The sequence below is a fragment of the Dermacentor andersoni genome, chromosome 1 (assembly GCF_023375885.2).
Source record: "Dermacentor andersoni chromosome 1, qqDerAnde1_hic_scaffold, whole genome shotgun sequence".
Lineage (NCBI taxonomy): Eukaryota > Metazoa > Arthropoda > Arachnida > Ixodida > Ixodidae > Dermacentor > Dermacentor andersoni.
Window position 1 is genome coordinate 270,778,795 of NC_092814.1, and position 17,195 is coordinate 270,795,989.

The 17,195-nt window shown below is 45.1% G+C and overlaps 1 protein-coding gene across 2 annotated transcripts in view; it reads right to left on the bottom strand.

Annotated features, from left to right (window-relative positions):
- The window catches only part of PIG-K (Phosphatidylinositol glycan anchor biosynthesis class K), a 38,211-nt gene that overhangs the window by 17,616 nt on the left and 3,400 nt on the right, over positions 1-17,195 (bottom strand). For both annotated transcript variants that reach the window (XM_050195533.3, XM_050195532.3), the window contains exons 4-5: positions 11,900-12,011; positions 9,658-9,754 (exon numbers count right to left, since the gene is read on the bottom strand). In XM_050195533.3, the coding sequence (XP_050051490.1) occupies positions 9,658-9,754; positions 11,900-12,011 (209 nt within the window). The remainder of the gene's footprint in view (positions 1-9,657; positions 9,755-11,899; positions 12,012-17,195) is intronic.

Below are 17,195 nucleotides of genomic sequence, written 5' to 3' on the forward strand. Positions count from 1 at the left end.
GTGTAGGCATTAAGAACTATAGCAGCTACACAGAAACTAATGACATATTTGAAATCTGCTTAAAGTGCTCTATAAGTGGGTGGATATTCAAATCTCTAGTACAAATATTAAAGAAATGTCTTTTCGAGGAGCGTCTCCCCTTAAAATTGCAGTTCGTATATTATTAGATGCTTGCACTTTATTCTATGCGTATTACAAAGTAAAGGAAGTCTACACTAACGAGCAGCACACATGCTGTTGCACGCACACAAGTTCGCGAGTAAGTATCCAGAGTTGTGTGGTCTCCCTGTGAGATACAAAATGCTATCTACTAGTTGTGCCATTAATGCATGCCAGCACTACAATAATGTATTAGCACACGTGTGGCTATGGCAACACGCTGAACTGCATTCATGTGTAAAAATGTTGTTTTGCTTTCGAGAACTTAATTTTATCTTGGCTAAAGAAACACTCTTGGCTGGCTAATGATCAAAGCAGTTGGAAAGGAAACCACAAAAGCATGTACCTGTTATTGTAGAAATAATAAAACTTTGGAAAACGTGAATTGCAGGAACAATGGCTTGATAAAACAAAATAATACTTTCTCACAGCTACGCCCTCACTTGTCGTCAGCCTCCCACCATTGCTGGCATATAATCGCTATCGCGCTCACCTATCACTGTTTTCAGCATGCTTTTAGTGAACAATTACATTGTCACTGCAGATTGAAAAATTCTGATTAAAATGTTCCACAGCGTTTTCCACGTCACCACTTTATAGACACTATGACCGATAAGTTATCCAGTGCACTAAAAAATAGAGAAAGAGAAGAGGGGTACCATGAAAATTAGTTGTCAATCCCTTCCAGCAAATATATGGCTGTGTTACCGAAAAACCATATTTGTCTTTAAAGTTTGCCATGACAAAAGACCTATAGCATAAATGCCTGCATGCAGGCAGTGCATGCAGATAATTTTAGTATACGTGTGCTGCAAATGCAGTGAGCTACACAACATAATGTGCACTTCTGAAAGCAATAGCACACCATGCAAAATAAACTTCTAGATTTGGTTCAATCAAAGCTGAGGCACTAATATATTTTAAAATTGCATTTCCGCATGTGGGCACATTCGTTTCCATTTTAATCTTAATGGAAAGTTAGTTACATGTATCAAATGCAACTAAAAATAAAATGTGAATTTTTAATATTGTTACGTGTGGTCGCGTAGTCCACCGCGACTGCAACGCACTTGTTTCCTGATGTAGATTCCGGAAATGGGCCGAGAAGGTCTAAACCAACACGATGGAAGGGCTCGGCAGGGATGTTGAGTGGCTGCAGGTAACCAGCGGGGAGCTGGGAAGGCTTCTTGCATCGTTGGCAAAGTTCACAAGCGGCAACATAACGTCGCACGGAACGGGCAAGGCCAGGCCAGAAAAAACGGCGACGTACACGGTCATAGGTTCGAGATACGCCGAGGTGTCCTGCCGTTGGTGCGTCGTGAAACTCTTTTAGAACGGTTGAGCGGAGGTGTTTAGGTATGACTAGTAGGAACTCAGAGCCGTCCGGATGAAGGTTACAACGGTACAGAGTACCGTCGCAGAGGACGAAGAGGCGTAAAGTGGCGTTGGCCGGAGAGTGTTCAAAACGGTCGATGAGCGCTCTGATGTAGGCGTCAGGGCATTGCTCGTCGGCGAAATGAAGCAGCTGTGACACAGAGAATAAGCAAGCAGCACTGGCAATATCGGAGGAGTCAGGGTCGTCAACAGGGTAATGCGACAAGCTGTCAGCGTCTTGGTGCAGGTGGCCAGACTTGTACACCACGGAATAAGAAAATTCTTGTAGCCTCAAAGCCCATCGACCAAGCCGGCCCGTAGGATCTTTTAGCGATGAGAGCCAGCAGAGAGCATGATGGTCAGCGACTACGGAAAAAGGGCGACCGTAAAGGAAAGGACGGAACTTCGCAACTGCCCAGACTACAGCAGGGCATTCTCGTTCCGTAATGTCCATCATACGCTCAAAGGTGGCAGGGGCGTTGGATAATCCAAACGGCATTGCTTTAAATTGATATAGGCCATCAGGTGTGATGAACGCGGTTTTTTCTCTGTCCATATCGTCAACAGCAATCTGCCAGTATCCAGAACGAAGATCAATAGAAGAGAAATAGGTGGAACCGTGGAGGCAGTCAAGGGCGTCATCTATGCGTGGGAGCGGGTAGATGTCCTTCTTAGTAATGTTGTTCAGATGACGGTAGTCTCACAGAAGCACCACGTGCCATACTTCTTAACCAACACTACAGGTGATGCCCAGGGACTCGAAGAAGGCTCAATGATGTTTTTATCTAGCATTTTGTTTACTTCACTTTGAATTACTCGGCATTCCGACGCAGAAACTCGATACGGTCGTCGGTGAATAGGAGTAGCATCGGCAGTAAGAATCCGATGCTTGACCGCGAGCGTCTAGCCTAAAGGGCGATCGTCAAAGTCGAAAATATCTCTGTAGGACAATAATACTTGGTAAAGGTCTTCAGCCTGCGCAGAAGACAGTTCCGTCGCAACCATTTTCTGTATCTTGAGATCGGCGGCCGAGGCTGGCACGATGGGCCTGCTAAGCTCGTAAGAAGCATCGGTCGATAAAGTTCCCACGTGATGGTCGCCGAGACAATCAACGTTGGCAAGGCAAATACCTTGCGGTAGAATTTGCTTTGCCAATCCAAAGTTAAAGATAAACATGAAAGTGCGGTTCACAGTAATAGTAAGTATACTGTGAGGCACGGTAACGTCATACTGTAGTGGAATGTCGGGCAGAGGAGTCACGAGGTACTCGCCATCGGGGACTGGTGGGAAAGACAATATAGGCTCTTAATTTTGGCAGCAGGCGAATAAAGCCGGTGGGGCATAGGCGGCACTGGGGTGCGTCAGAAGGTTCTACGAGAATCGGCAACTCAAGGCGAAAGGTACTGGCAGAGCAGTCAATAAGAGCAGAATGCGCGGAAAGAAAATCGAGGCCGAGAATGAGGTCAGGGGGGCAATGAGCAATCACGGTGAAGAGGACAGGAGTGTGGCGGCCGGTGATGCTAACACGTACCGTACACATGCCGATGATAGGCACAGTACCGCCATACGCAACGCTGACGACGCGTGCCGACGCTGGGGTGAGGAGCTAGTTCAGTCGTCGTCGGAAGGCAGCACTCATAACAGAAAGATGCGCACCTGTATTGATGAGCGCCATGACAGGATAGCCATCAACGTCAACATCAAGAAGGTTTTGGTTCATGTGTAACGTGAGCAGAGGATTTGAGGGCAGGGTGGACAACGCAGCTTTATCTCCAGAAGCTGCAGTGCCTAGTTTTCCGGCTGGATCCGAGAGGCGATAGGCGACGGAGAGAAGCGACAGGGTTGGGGCGAATGAAACTGATGGCGTTGAGGTGAGGGCGAGCGGCTGTAGCGAAGGTTCGGGGCAGGAGCATCAGCAGCAATGGGTTTATGGCGGGTGGCATAGGGAACAGAAGGTCTAAAGGGGCGGGAATGAGCAGTGGTGTATGTCCGAGGAGGTGGTGGCCATCGGTTGCGGCAGTGACCAGCGACGTGGCCGATGCGACAGCAGTGGAAGCAGATTGGCCTGTCATCAGGGGTACGCCATTCGGACGGGTTGTGGCGAGATGTGGCAGAAAAGGACTGCTGGGGACGAGGAGGGCTGCTAGAGAACTGGGGAACCGTGGGTGGAGACGATGAACACACGGAATTGAGACCCATGTTCTCAAATTATCCCGATCCACCAGTAGTTGCTGGTGGATCGGGAGGCGTCGCGGAGAAAGCTGGCAAACAGGCGGCCTCAAGCTCGCGGCGAACAATACGGGTTACGTCGTCACAGGGGGTGGTCTGACGCGGTCGACCCTTACATGTCGACATAGCAGCAGTGTTGGGTAGCCGCGTGATGTGATGTGTGATACGGTGGCTCTTAGCTTGGTCAAGGCAACGGCATTCTTTGATGATGGCGTCGATAGTCGAGACGTGGCTGAAAACAAGCAAATTGAAAGCATCGTCGGCGATGCCTTTTAGCACATGCAACACTTTATCTGCTTCAGACATAGTATCGTCAGCTTTGCGGCATAGAGCCAAGACGTCGAGGATGTACGAAATGTACAGCTCTGTAGATGTCTGAACACGAGACGCAAGAGCCTTTCTCGCGGCAGCCTTGCGCCCAATGGGGTCGCCGAACAGTTCCCTGAGCTTTTCTTTGAAACTGTCCCAACTGGTTACGTCGTCATGCGTGGTGCCACACGCGTGGGGTGCCGCCGAGATAAAAGATGACATTGGCGAGCATGATCGTTGGGTCCCACCTGTTATTAGCACTGGCGTGTTCATAGAGCTTGATCCATTCGTCAACGTCCTCGCCCTCCAGGCCAGAGAACACACCAGGGTCACGATGTTGGGCAACCGTGATGATTGGAGCAGTCGGACAAGCCGAAGCCGTTGCAGAGGCGGTCTCGTCACCGGGAGGCATGGTGACAAGCTCGATGTACCGACCACTCCGGAGTTCCGTGGTGAGGACGGGGATTGCTGACCTCCACCAGAATGTTACGTGTGGAAAGACACAGATGAAAGAGGCTATATACAGGCTATTTACAGAGGAGCCGGACCGCCAGGCCAACACTCGCTCGCGCCAAGGGCACAGACCCACTTCGTCGTCGTTCTTGCGGCGGCTCGTCCCTTGAGCATCGCTCGATGATATCGTAATAATATACACACAAATGTTTAAAATAAATTGGTTTAAATATATGAATATTTATGCTGCCCAAAAATGTTAGAGGAATGATAACTGCACAGATATTAGCAAAGCAACTTCCATTCATTAAATAAAAAAAATTAAAAAATCAACAATATTTTAATGCATGCCATGAATTACAGCGCCATGGAGGAACTTGATGTCATACTTCAGCTTTGTCGTCTGCTATCTGCTTCGGAGACTTGCAGTTTAAATATCTGAAAATGTTAGCCACTCAACTCGAGGCTTCACCAGGTACCGTTCCAGCTAAAACAAATAAGGAAGCACCTTTCATTGCTCTCTGCAGCATATTATGAAAACTGCCGAAAAACATAAATGTCACCGTAACAAGTGTGGTTTGCACTAAACAAGGCTCTCTACTTTGTGTCCAATGCTACAAGACAATGCGGAAAAAAAAAATAATGAAGCTGACTGTTTTGGAATTTTGACTAAGACAAACAGAAAAATACCTACATCACCAGCTGATTTTCCATAAATTTACATAGAAGTGACACAATTAATGGCTCAGAAATTGACAAACATACTTTTCACCTTCCTCTTTTTAAGATAGGGGCAGGAGGGAGTTGACGGGTGTAATTTTGACCACCTGGGTTACTTTGACGTGCACTCGAAGCACGGTACATGAGGTTTTTGCATACTTTCCTCCACTGGAATGCAGCCACCACAGTCAGGATCTATCCTGCGACATTATGCTCAATTGCCTTCCTTGCAATGAATCGGTCGAGACGAGGGTATACGGTTTGTTGCTGGCAGAGCAGTTTAATGCCACACTGTGTTTTTAAAAGCAGATGACGCTGTGCTGTGGAGGCACATAGTGCATTCATGCTCCCGATTGGATGAAGCCAGCTGTAGCTTCCACTTTGCTGCCAACATATCATGAAATAGACTATAGGGGAGCATTTCTTATGAACCACACAACACTTTCTGAAAAGACAATAAGAAAAAAACCATTTGCTCAGAACACAACAGCATGAAAGGCTACTCAGGATTATATTTTAGACTTAATAACAGCCACAAATACAGACAAAATGTTTGAATTCTGGGATATTATGTGCCAGAACAATGATCTGAATATGAGGCACACTGTAGTGGGAAACTCCAAATTAGTTTTGAGCATCTGGGTTTTTCTGATGTGCACCTAAATCTGAGCACACGAGCCTTTTCACATTTTGTCCCCATCAAAAGCTGCCACAGCCGAGATCAAACCCTCGACCTCGAGCTCTACAGACAAAATGGGCATCATGTGTTCCATGCATGATAGTAAGAAGTAAAACTTTTTGGATGCCTTCACATTGCTTGTGACTTGTGCAGCACCTTGCGATGCGGAACAAATGTTGTTCCCTAGACTAAGCATGTTTTTATAATATTTTAGATATTTAAGTGTTCCATGACATAGCATGGTGTACACAGGACGTGCACTGTGAGAGAAGGAAATCTGAACTCAGGTAGCCCAGGGTTTAGTGTCAAAGATTGAGGTGCAAGAAGAATTGTTACAAGAGAAAGAAAGACCTGGAATATTTTGTAAATGTATTTATCCCCTATCTGCCACTGTGGTTCCCATCTCATCACACAGGCTTACTTTAAAGGGACCCTGAAACGATTTTGTACAACCGTACTAAGTCGTTAGGGTAGGTCCTGCTGATCATTAAGTGATTCGTTTAAGTGCTCCGCGTGTACCATATTTGCACAATTCTAACGCGCACACTTTTTGAATAAGAAGTGCTTCATATTCGCATGCACCTTACAATCGTAACTATTTTTATTCAAGGTCAAAAACAGAACCGAAACTCATGAATAAAAAAGCTCATTGGAAGATAGCTAGCCACACTGCCATCAAATGGACGTTTAATGCCTTGGTTTGCTGTCGCCATTTTCCAGATTGCTTTATACGCCAGTTGCAATGCTTCTGCTCAACTGCCTTTAGTGGAGCTAGTCCAGTGGCAGGATGTAAAAACAGACATCATTACGAGGCATCCTTTAAGCGTAAGGTGATCCTTCTGGCCAAAGAACAGGGTAACTGGGCAGGGTCGCATGTGTTAGGCGTTCATGAGACATGCGTCCGCAACTGGCGGCGACAAAGGAATTTCTAATGCATTAGAAGGAACTGAAGATGACCTTGTGGTTGGTAGACAGCGAAAAGGAGATGTCATCGGAATTCAAAATCGACTATAGCCGCTAAGATTCAGCTGTGTGTGTGTCTGTACACCTTTGTCTGTTCCATAAGATCACTTCAACACGGTACACGTCGACTCAGGTTTCGTTACTTGATCTGTGCGGTAGAATTGGCACCAAGCTGCTTTTTTGGATATTTGGGCAGTAAAATAACTGCATTACAATTGGGGGCACGGTAGAATTGTGCAAATATGGTAATTTATCAGGTTTTTAAAATGTGCACCGCTACCAATCGCAGCAACGCCGCTCCCCTGAGTTTTCAGCCGCCCCATTACAATCTACAGAGCTGGCATGCGTGATGCCAGTTGGGCGAGCTATCTGATTGGCTACCCAGGTTGTGTCATCAATAATTTTACCAACTTTATGGTGAACAAATGTTTGTAATAGTTGGAATATTCATTAATTGGTTTCTATATATATAAAAGAAGTAACAAAGAGAATACCCAACGACAATTTATCACTACACTCAAGCACATCCAGCACACATCAAGTGTCATCTGCTTGTGTTACAACATGCTCCATATTGAGGCGAACTGTGCAGCCAGTGTTGGCTTCGAGGTTTCTTTTCACGAGGACCATGAATTGCATTCGTTGTGTTGCGAGCTGCAAACCTAGTGATAAGCGATATGCCAAGCTACGACATTGTATTCCTCTGCAAGGCAACAGGTGAGCAGAGTGGCTGCAGTGCATCGGAGTGTTGGTATTTGGTTGGCGCCAGGATCTATGTGTTTGCAACCATTACCTCACCACACCAGAGGATTACTACCACAATAGAGAGTTTGCGTATGTCTGGTATTTTGGTAAATGCAGGCGGGCTGGGCGTTTTGCCAGATGGGCAGAGGCACAAACATGAGCAGTCGGCAGGGTGCAGCCACCTAGTGGCACAGAGCTCAACCAGACAAACACAGAGCTAATAAAGCAATAACCGAGTGTACCCTACTTTGCTGCTGATGTAAATTTTCAGCAGCAGCATAATCATGAACATATCGTTTTAAATGTTTAAAATGTTTTAGACTTGGTTAGAGCAATTATTAGCTCTGCATTTGGCTGGTTAAACTCTACACCAACAGGTGGCTGCACCATGCAGGCGGCTCATGTTTACGCTAAAGCCCCTTCATCACAGCAGTAGTACAGTAGTATAGAGGTAATTTAGTTCACGCCTTTTTCCATCCGTCAAAATTCCCAGCTTGCCTGCGTTTACTGGAATACTGGACCTACTTGGCACTGCGACAAAACACTCGCATCACACACTGCTTGGATAGCCCTTGCGGGGCATCGACAGCCAGAGAGGTTGGAGAGACTTTGGGTGCTAGCTCCAAGACACCGGAAGTAGACACCATGACACCACATCATGACGCAGCGCTAGTGAAGGCGGAGCTGAGCCCGAATCGCTCGGCAAACAAGTTGAGGAGAAAAAGCATGGCTAGGTAGGGGCGTAACTTGTAATTGTCCGCAGCTCTCATAATATGAGACACTTAAATTGTGGTGTGAATGTTTTACTGTAGCTGTACCCAACGCACCTACAAAATTTGTCCAAACTGTTGCAGGGACCATTTAATGTTAGCGTAATGGCAGGGTTAAGGGAAATGGCATCATCGTTTCGCAAGCGAACTATGCAGAACCCAAGATTTAGTATAGTGTGGTAGTGTAGTTTACGTGCGGGACGCTATTCAATTACATTAAATCCTTGCATACATAGTGCGCATAAGTGATTTTATCTATTCGCCAAGCTTTGCCTGTGCTTCCGAAAAGTGCGAGAGGCAGTACAATGACAGCCGGGAACATGTATTCGTACTCCCCATGTCTGCTGATCTGCGACGAAATCAGTACAAGCCTGCCGCCCATGGCCTCAGAGATATCGGAGGCCACATGCCATACCAATCACCTTGTGATTTCACCAATAGGTGGCTCTGCTATACCAAAAGTTTTGAGGAATAGAAAAAGAGGTTAAGGAGATTTATAGAAAAATGCTAGATTGAAAAGCATGTATAGCCTATCAGATTAACTCAAGCAGGCTACAATATAATTTGTCACCACCCCATTTCAATGGAGATGCCAATAAATGATCACCATCCCATTCATTTCTCTCATTAGTTCTCAACGCATATGAAATGAGAAGCAATCTCAAAAATTCTGCAAGGTTATTCATGTTGTCGAACCGGCCTGGAGACTAAGTGAAAGCTGTTTACACGGTCATTTGCTAAGAACGAAGCGAATTTTACAAAAGCAACACCCAATTCAGTTCGAAGCAGGCTGCCAGGACCACCGCCATGTTTTACCTAAACTATGCAAACCGCACAAACACAACAATGTTAAATATGAGGAATAGCGTGCATACGCTAAATTCTATGGGTGCATGTACATTTTAATCTTGCTATTTGACTAAGCGTGCTATTACACTAAACTAAAACTGTCTATTGCTAACTGACTTCACATCTGCAAGCATGCAACCTGTGACATATAGAAGTATGCACAGATATCATCATGGCCACCATGCAAGTGTAATATTAGCACAGTGCAGTGCAGCTGGTTAATGCAGTCTGCTCATATTTCGCTATCTCCAGTGCTGCTGTAGAAACTACGAATTGCATACCACTACGATACTCATGTCATCTTGTGAAACTTCCTTATAACACTACTGCGGATATTTTTATTTTCAGCAGCAAGTTTACTGCAAGTTGAGAACTTTGATGCTGAGATCTTATGCAACAATAACCTACCTCCGTTTCTGCCACATCTGCTCAAATGCATCAGCCAGCTCAACATTGGTGACTTCTTCAGAATCTTGGAACTTGAGGAATCCATCACCACCATGGCCTGAATCATCAAAGTAAGGAATGGTTAAAGCACGTTACAAGCACACTGGAGCTCTACCTGCTTCCATATTCTGTGTCAGAATCAATTATGGATGTATATATCTCTCCCCTACAACCACAGAAGGCAATCAATGCTAGTCTAGCTCTGCATTGCATAATCCCAGGGTCATGTTACGTTAGAGAACTTTGCAAGGCTCATGGAATTCTAAGCATAAAATTCCCTGTGGATAGTCAGCGCCCAACAAGAAATAAACCCTTTCTTTAACTGTAAAGCTAGCTTTCCCACAATGCTTTTTGCCAATTGTTATAATCTCAGCGCTGACGCCCGATGTTGCAATCGCACCGCTGGCACGAGTTGTTGCAAATGGGTCGCAAGCCCCAAGGGTAGCGTTGGCCTGGCGGCCTGGGGCACAACTGGAAGCATCCGAAGGTCCCGGCAAAGCATGAGTCGACTGGTAACAGAACAACTTGTTTATTCTAGCATCGCGAAAGAGCGGGCGGTCAGGTCGACCGAAGTGGAGAGACGGGAGAGCACGTTACTCTACAGAAGAAATCGGAGCCTCTCTCCCGGCGTCCGGGGGCAGCTGCTCTTATACTCTCGGAGTCGAGGGCAAGAGGAAGGCCTCGTGACAAGACCACGTGACGGCGGGGCACCGACGAGCTGAGAGACAAGTTGAGACGAGTGTAGTGACGCATCCGCCAACCCGGCGCCTGTCAGACCTCCTCGCTTCACACTTGGGGAGCTCCTCTCCCCGGCTGCCGCGCTTTGACAAGCGTGGGCACACACACACACACGCACACACGAAGACACGTGGCACTGAAACACGCCTGGACGCGCTTGGCGGGGAGGCTTTGCGGGAGCTCCGAACGGGCCAAAATGTCCGCCGCTTTGAACGAAGCCCCGGCGTCCGTTGCATCCGCGCCGGCTATACCGCGCGTCGTAGGCGAAATGTAACACAATTCAATTTTTTAATCAGAGCCTATGTGCACAGTTTCTGGATTTTATGAGATGAAAATAAAGCCATATGCCACAGCTAAGTGCTAGTATGCACTGTTCATAACATCGTCTTCATTTGAACAATGACCAGTGTTGGCATTAGTTGAGTGAATGTGCATTTGCAAATTGGTAAATGAGTTGCAACATTACAATGTTGTAGTACAGATTTAACTGTGATAATTTAGAAGTAGTAGATCTGCAACAAAATAAAGAAAAGATTGAGGATAACTTGTCCCAAAGTTAAGAATGAGACTGAACAACAATATGAGACTGTTCCCTTTTCACAGCAAACGAAAAGCCAAGAGGAAACCACGTTTGATATGATAAATGCCAACGCAAGCACTTCATTGCACAGTTATGTCATTTAAACCTGTTACCACATTAAGATATTTAGAAGCTGCTTATTCATTGACATGCCCTCTAACAAGAGTTCATGTTTTTTATTCATTACACTAGCAGTCTGGCTGTACCAACAAATAAATTTGCATTTTCAATGTTACACATGAAGTCCAGACACTTGATATACCACACTCAGGTCCTTTGCATGAAGCATGTGAAAAGTGGCACATCTAATTGCCTCGCTACGTGTGTGTTAAGCTCCATAACACACTGCCATTATTCCTCCACTCCTATAAAATTACCTCAGTGCAGTGGGTAGAGCAGCCTGTTCACAAACAGAATGTCAAAAATTTGAATCAATACGGAACACAAGGATTTCTTTCCTCGCTAGCATCATTTCTGATGATAAGCAGACAGACGTCCCCAGGAAGGGACCACATTTATGAACACGTTAAAAAATTCAGTCCCCTCCTTGTGAAATGCCAGCCATATGAGATGCAGCGGTGTATGCTTTTGGGTTAACTTCTGAACTTGGGTGCTTCTAAACATAGACCGAAATGGGGATAGTTATACTCAATTCATCAACTTGTCTGTCCTGCTGTGCCATTATTCGCATAGCAGTCAATAAATCTTGAGAAACACAGTGCAAACAGAGATGAGGAGAGCAATAAAAGAAGTAGTGGGATAGACACTTGACTTTCTATTAAACAATTCATAGAATGATGCTGCAGCTCCGGCCTTGTTGTCACACATGAAATACCATTTAGAAATGCTTCTTGTTAATAAGCTGCGGCAGCATTCTTTACATACCTGTCATGTAAATGAGAATGTTGCTGTACTCATCCGTTAAAAGTCGCTTCGAGCGTGGAGTGTTAGCAGGCAGGCGTCCTGTCAGGATACGAATGAAGTTCTCTACTGTGACCTGCAAGACAGGGAAGAAAGGAATGTGCACAAGCTGACTGGTACATGACAGTTTCCCAGCTTTTTTTTGCTGTTCGTTTGTTTGACAGTGGTGATGCTCAGGCAATCTGATACTGAAAACTTTGAAACCATGGTTGTACATATGACAAAAATACAGGGGTAGAAGCATAGAAAGGGATGCAGGCGAGGTGCAATGCAGAGTCTTTCCCTACGAACTACTTGAGTGTGTTGTATGTTGCCACGCTATATCTCATTCCATCTTCTTGGCAAGTTGCTTCTTAACTGTTCAGAGGTTTCACGTTCATAGCTATCATATCGAAGTTAGAATATAATGTTTAAAAGGAAGGACTTATGGGCTAGTTGGTATTGCATCATACACAATTGATAGAATTCTATGCATTCAAGTAAAATAAGACATGGCAATAATGTTAAATATGTTGACAATTATATTTTATTACTCAATATATGTCGAGCTTCTACCACGTCTTGTTCAGGACTGTGTAATTGCCCATTGACTCTGATCCTGACATCAGCCTATATTTATGTCCACGGCAGGATGAAGCAACCTCCCAGTGGTCTCCGATTACCCGTCTTGCACTAGCGGATTCCAACTTGCACCTGCGAATTTCCTACTCTCATCACCCCACCTAATTTTCTGCCATCCTCGACTGCACTTCCGTAACTCTAATGGTTCACCGGTTATCTGCTCTATGCATTACATGGCCTTCCCAGCTCCATTTTTTTTCCCTCTGAATGTCAGTTAGAATATTGGCCATCCCCGTTTGCTCTCCGATCCACATTGCTCTCTTTCTGTCTTTTAACGTTACGCATTTTTCATTCCATCGCTCTTTGCACAGTCCTCAACTTGTTACCGAGCTTCTTTGTTAACCTTGAAGTTTCTTCCCAATATGTTAGCACCAGTAGAATGCAATGATTGTACACTTTTCTTTTGAACGACAATGGTAAGCTTGCAGTGAGGATTTAGTAATGCCTGTAGTATGCACTACAACCCATTCTTATGCTTCTGTAAATTTTCTTTTCATGGTCAAGGTCCCCTGTGATTAACTGGCCTATATAAACGTCCTCCTGCACAGAAACTAGAAGCCGACTGGCAATCATCATGAATTTTCAGATCCTGACATATGAACTGCCTATTAATAGAACTGTTCAGATTTTAGGTCTCACGCCTCATTTTTCTAACAGATGTATGCCAATGCTAGGAGCCCAAAGGAACAAAGCCCAGTCAGCTCATTGTAAACTAGTGAAGTGAAGCATCATTCCCATGTGTTCTAAAAATGGCATAGACAACTAACTACTACTCCTTGTACACATAAGCTTTGAGAATTAAGGTGCAGAGTTTATAGCTACTGGCTGCCGCTTGCATTTAATGGTGGCTGGGCGGCAGGCAGCATGAAAAAAAAAAAAGAGATATGTCATGATTCTGGTGGCCAAGCAAGGGCAGACAAAAATGACATGGTTTTTCCATACCTTTACCAGATAAGCCAGTTTCTTTTACTTGGTGAATCAGCTGGCATTGATAGCATGCTCTCTTGTGCTTTAGAACTGTCTCTTCTGTGCATTAAATAAATTATTTTATGCAGAAGCCACATGAATATGATAAGAACACCATAAACATTTTGTACATGCAAAGAAGGAGTGGTTTCTCTTTTATCAAGCAGGAAAGAATATGTCATTAAGAATGGCTATTGTAACACCAAAAGAATGTTAGCAAGTTGGCATTGCGTAGCACATTACTTGAGCTGCAGTTGTAAGCTTTTGTCAATGCACAATTGCTAGCTAGGAATGCTCACCACTTGACTACCAGATGCAATGCTACATGAGCTGCACATCTGTTTGTCAAAAAAAAAAAGAAAAAAAGAAATATGTTCCTTTCCAGAGGCCTGTTTTATATTCTTGTTGTACTGCGCTACATAAATGTTATGCACAACCGACTGCAAAAGTTTTGCAAAGGTTCATGGGAACAAAATTGCAAAAAAAGTTAAAGGGCCCCTGAAACGGTTCGGACAAATTTTGTAGATGCATAGGGTACAGCTTAAGTAGAACATTTGCACCACAATTTAAGTGAAGCGTTATGTATTAATGGAGCTACACGCGATTACAAGTTACCCTCCTCCCTAGCTATGCTTTTCCTCCTCAACTCATCTGCCGAGCGATCGGGGCTAAGCTCCGCCTTCACCGGTTCTGCGTCACATCGACGTCATGTGACATCACATCATCCACTTCCTGTTGTTTTGGAGCCCTACCACCCCCCCCCCCGTGCGAAACCTCTCTGCTAGCCGCATGGCCGTTGACCCCAAGCGAGAGCTATCGAAGCAGCGTGCGTTGCGGGCATTCTGTTGCAGCGCCGAACGTGTCTGGTATTCCGGTAACCACACGCTAGCTGAACGTTTCGATGGAACGGTGGAGGCATAAACTCAAGATGATGAAGGAACTTTAGCGTAGACGTATGTGAGCTGCCTGATCGGTCTCCACGGTCCATCCACCCGTTGGTGCAGAGCTTAACCAGCCAAAGAAAGAGCTAATATTTCTCTAACCAAGTGTAAAACGTTTTAAGCATTTACAAAAACAACATGTTAACGATTACACTCCTGCGAAAAATTTACAGGCCAGGACACGGCCAGGCCCTGTCCCCTTACGCTTACGTTTACTCTAAAACTGGACTTGTGAAACGCTATTGTGTTAGTGATCTTCCGGTGTAAAGTGACGGCCGCAAACGCGCAAATCCTGGCGCTGATCGGATAGCGGCAGTCCGATGCGCTGCAGCCAGTCCGCTCGTCTACTGGCTTGAAGAGGGACACAATGTCGCAGCTTGACATATTGCGAGTTGCTACATTTGCAGTCCACAATGCAACAAAGTCGAATCATAGCGCTCTCGACAAGACGGACCGACACTTGCTGTGTGCTGGAAGTGCCTAAGTGTACTGAAAACTTTTTCTTGTGCATTCCCTTTATGTTACTTTCTTTTTATAAAAACAAATGAACTAACATTCCAACTATTACGAACATAATTTGTTTACCTTAAAGTTGGAAAAATTATCGATCACGCACCCTGGTCAGCCAATCGGATGGCTCGCCCCACTGACGTCATGTGGGTGATTTGCGTCATATGGGTAGGGGCGGCTTAAAATTCTGCCGAGCAGTGTGCTGCGATCGGCAGCGATGTGCATTTTTAAAGCCTTATAATAAATTACATGCTTTACGCGGAGCACTTAGGTGTGTCAATTAATGATCAGAAGGACCTACTCTAACAACTCAGTACGTTTGTAGAAAATCATCAAAATCGTTTCAGGGTCCCTTTAAATTTCGTCATGATCTTGCCATACAGCGTGAAGTTTAGGTGAATAATGTGGTGGCCATTTGAGGAACCTTCCACTGCACCTTTCGAATTGAGGGCGGATGCATCGGCTGCGAGTAAATTCGTTTTCTCGAGTCTCATGAACCTAAAACTTTTGCTGTTGTGGGTACATATAGATAATGTGCAATAGAATGTTAATTGTAGGGAATGCCATGGGCAAGTTTCTGACTGGTGTTGCAGAAGTCGCAGGGCGCTTTTTTCATAGCGAAGCGATATATTGAATTTTTTACAAGTACTGCTTCAGGAGGGCACATGCAACCGGCAAACGGTAGTCTCAAGAGAAGCTGAGATTATAATAAAGTAGGCAGCACAGGTTCACCAGAGCATCCAAAGGGCAGAGGGAGGATCAAAGCTGGATGCAGGGTGGGCCGTGGGTTGGGGCCGCCGAGGCCGCAGTGTGCCAGGAGGTGTTCGCATACAATTTTAGACATCCCTGGCAGGCCCAGGCCTCAACGAGCTCCCAACCCATGAACCAGTCCTGTTTCTAGCTTTGTGTCCCCGTTGCCACTTTAGTGTCCTGGAGGCGCCACCAACAATACAAAATAATGACACGTTGTTACAGTTAGTAAAAGGACACACACACACACAATAAATACATATAATAACGCCCAGCCACCAACTTCTGACGCTAAGTTTAGCGCTACTGCACCCCCTGACTTCTGCAACACCATGGATGGATGGATGCTTTGAGTGTCCCCTTTGGAACGGGGAGGTGGGTTGGGCCACCAAGCTCTTATTATATTGCCTAATGTCCTACCTATGTTAAAAAAAAGAAAAGGAAAAAAAAGAACCATGATGAATTCCCATAACCAAACTTGCTGAACCTCTATTGTGAACTTTGTTTTTACCCGCCGCTATTGTTTGTCGTTTCCCTACTTCCACCAATCTTCCAATCGCTGCTTACTAGTCTCCTACTGCAGACATGTTTACTTTCCCCCTGCTTTCACTGAACCCAAGGGCTTCAAGGAGGCCAGAGATGCCTAAATCGGCCACTGGCCAGGCATCTTCACATTCTAATAAAACATGCTCCATCATTTCCCTAGCTTGACCACAGAAAGCACATGCTGTTTCTCCCTTCTTATGTCTCGCTTTATAAGTGAATGTTCTAAGGCATCCTGATCTCGCTTCAAAAAGTAATGAGCTTCCCTTTGAGTTATCATAAATTGTTTCTTTCCTGATTTCATTTTTTCCCTCTTAAGTAGTTACTCATAGCAGGTTTCTTTTCTTATTGCCGCCACCCATGAGATTATCTCAGCCTCTCTGATTTTCCGCTTCATGTTCTTCGTTGCCATGTTTCTCACCATACAGGTCGCATACTTGCTGGTAAGCTTCCTAGTTCTTTGTCTCCACTATGAATCAATGTTTTTCCTGAACAAATACCTGAAAACTCTCCCAGCCTATTTACTTTCTTCCATATTCCTCAGTCGCTCTTCATAGTCAATTTTACTGCCAGCTTCCCTGACTTCAAAACTAGTCCAGCCCATACCACCCTACACAGCTTCATTTGTAGTCTTCCCGTGAGCACCCAATGCAAGGTGTCCCACTGACCTTTGGTTGCCATCAAGTCCTGATTGCACCCATGATTTCAAGCAAACAACCGCATTGCCAAATGTAAGTCCTGGAACCATTACACCTTTCCACATACCCCGGAGTACCTCGTACCTATTGTATCCCCATAGCACTCTGTTTCATTATGGCCACATTTCTTTTCCCCTTTGCTGTTACTGTTTTTTCCTGTGTTTCCATATATCTATTGCCTTCGTTTATCCACATACCAAGATATTTATATTCCTTTACCTGAGGTATTTT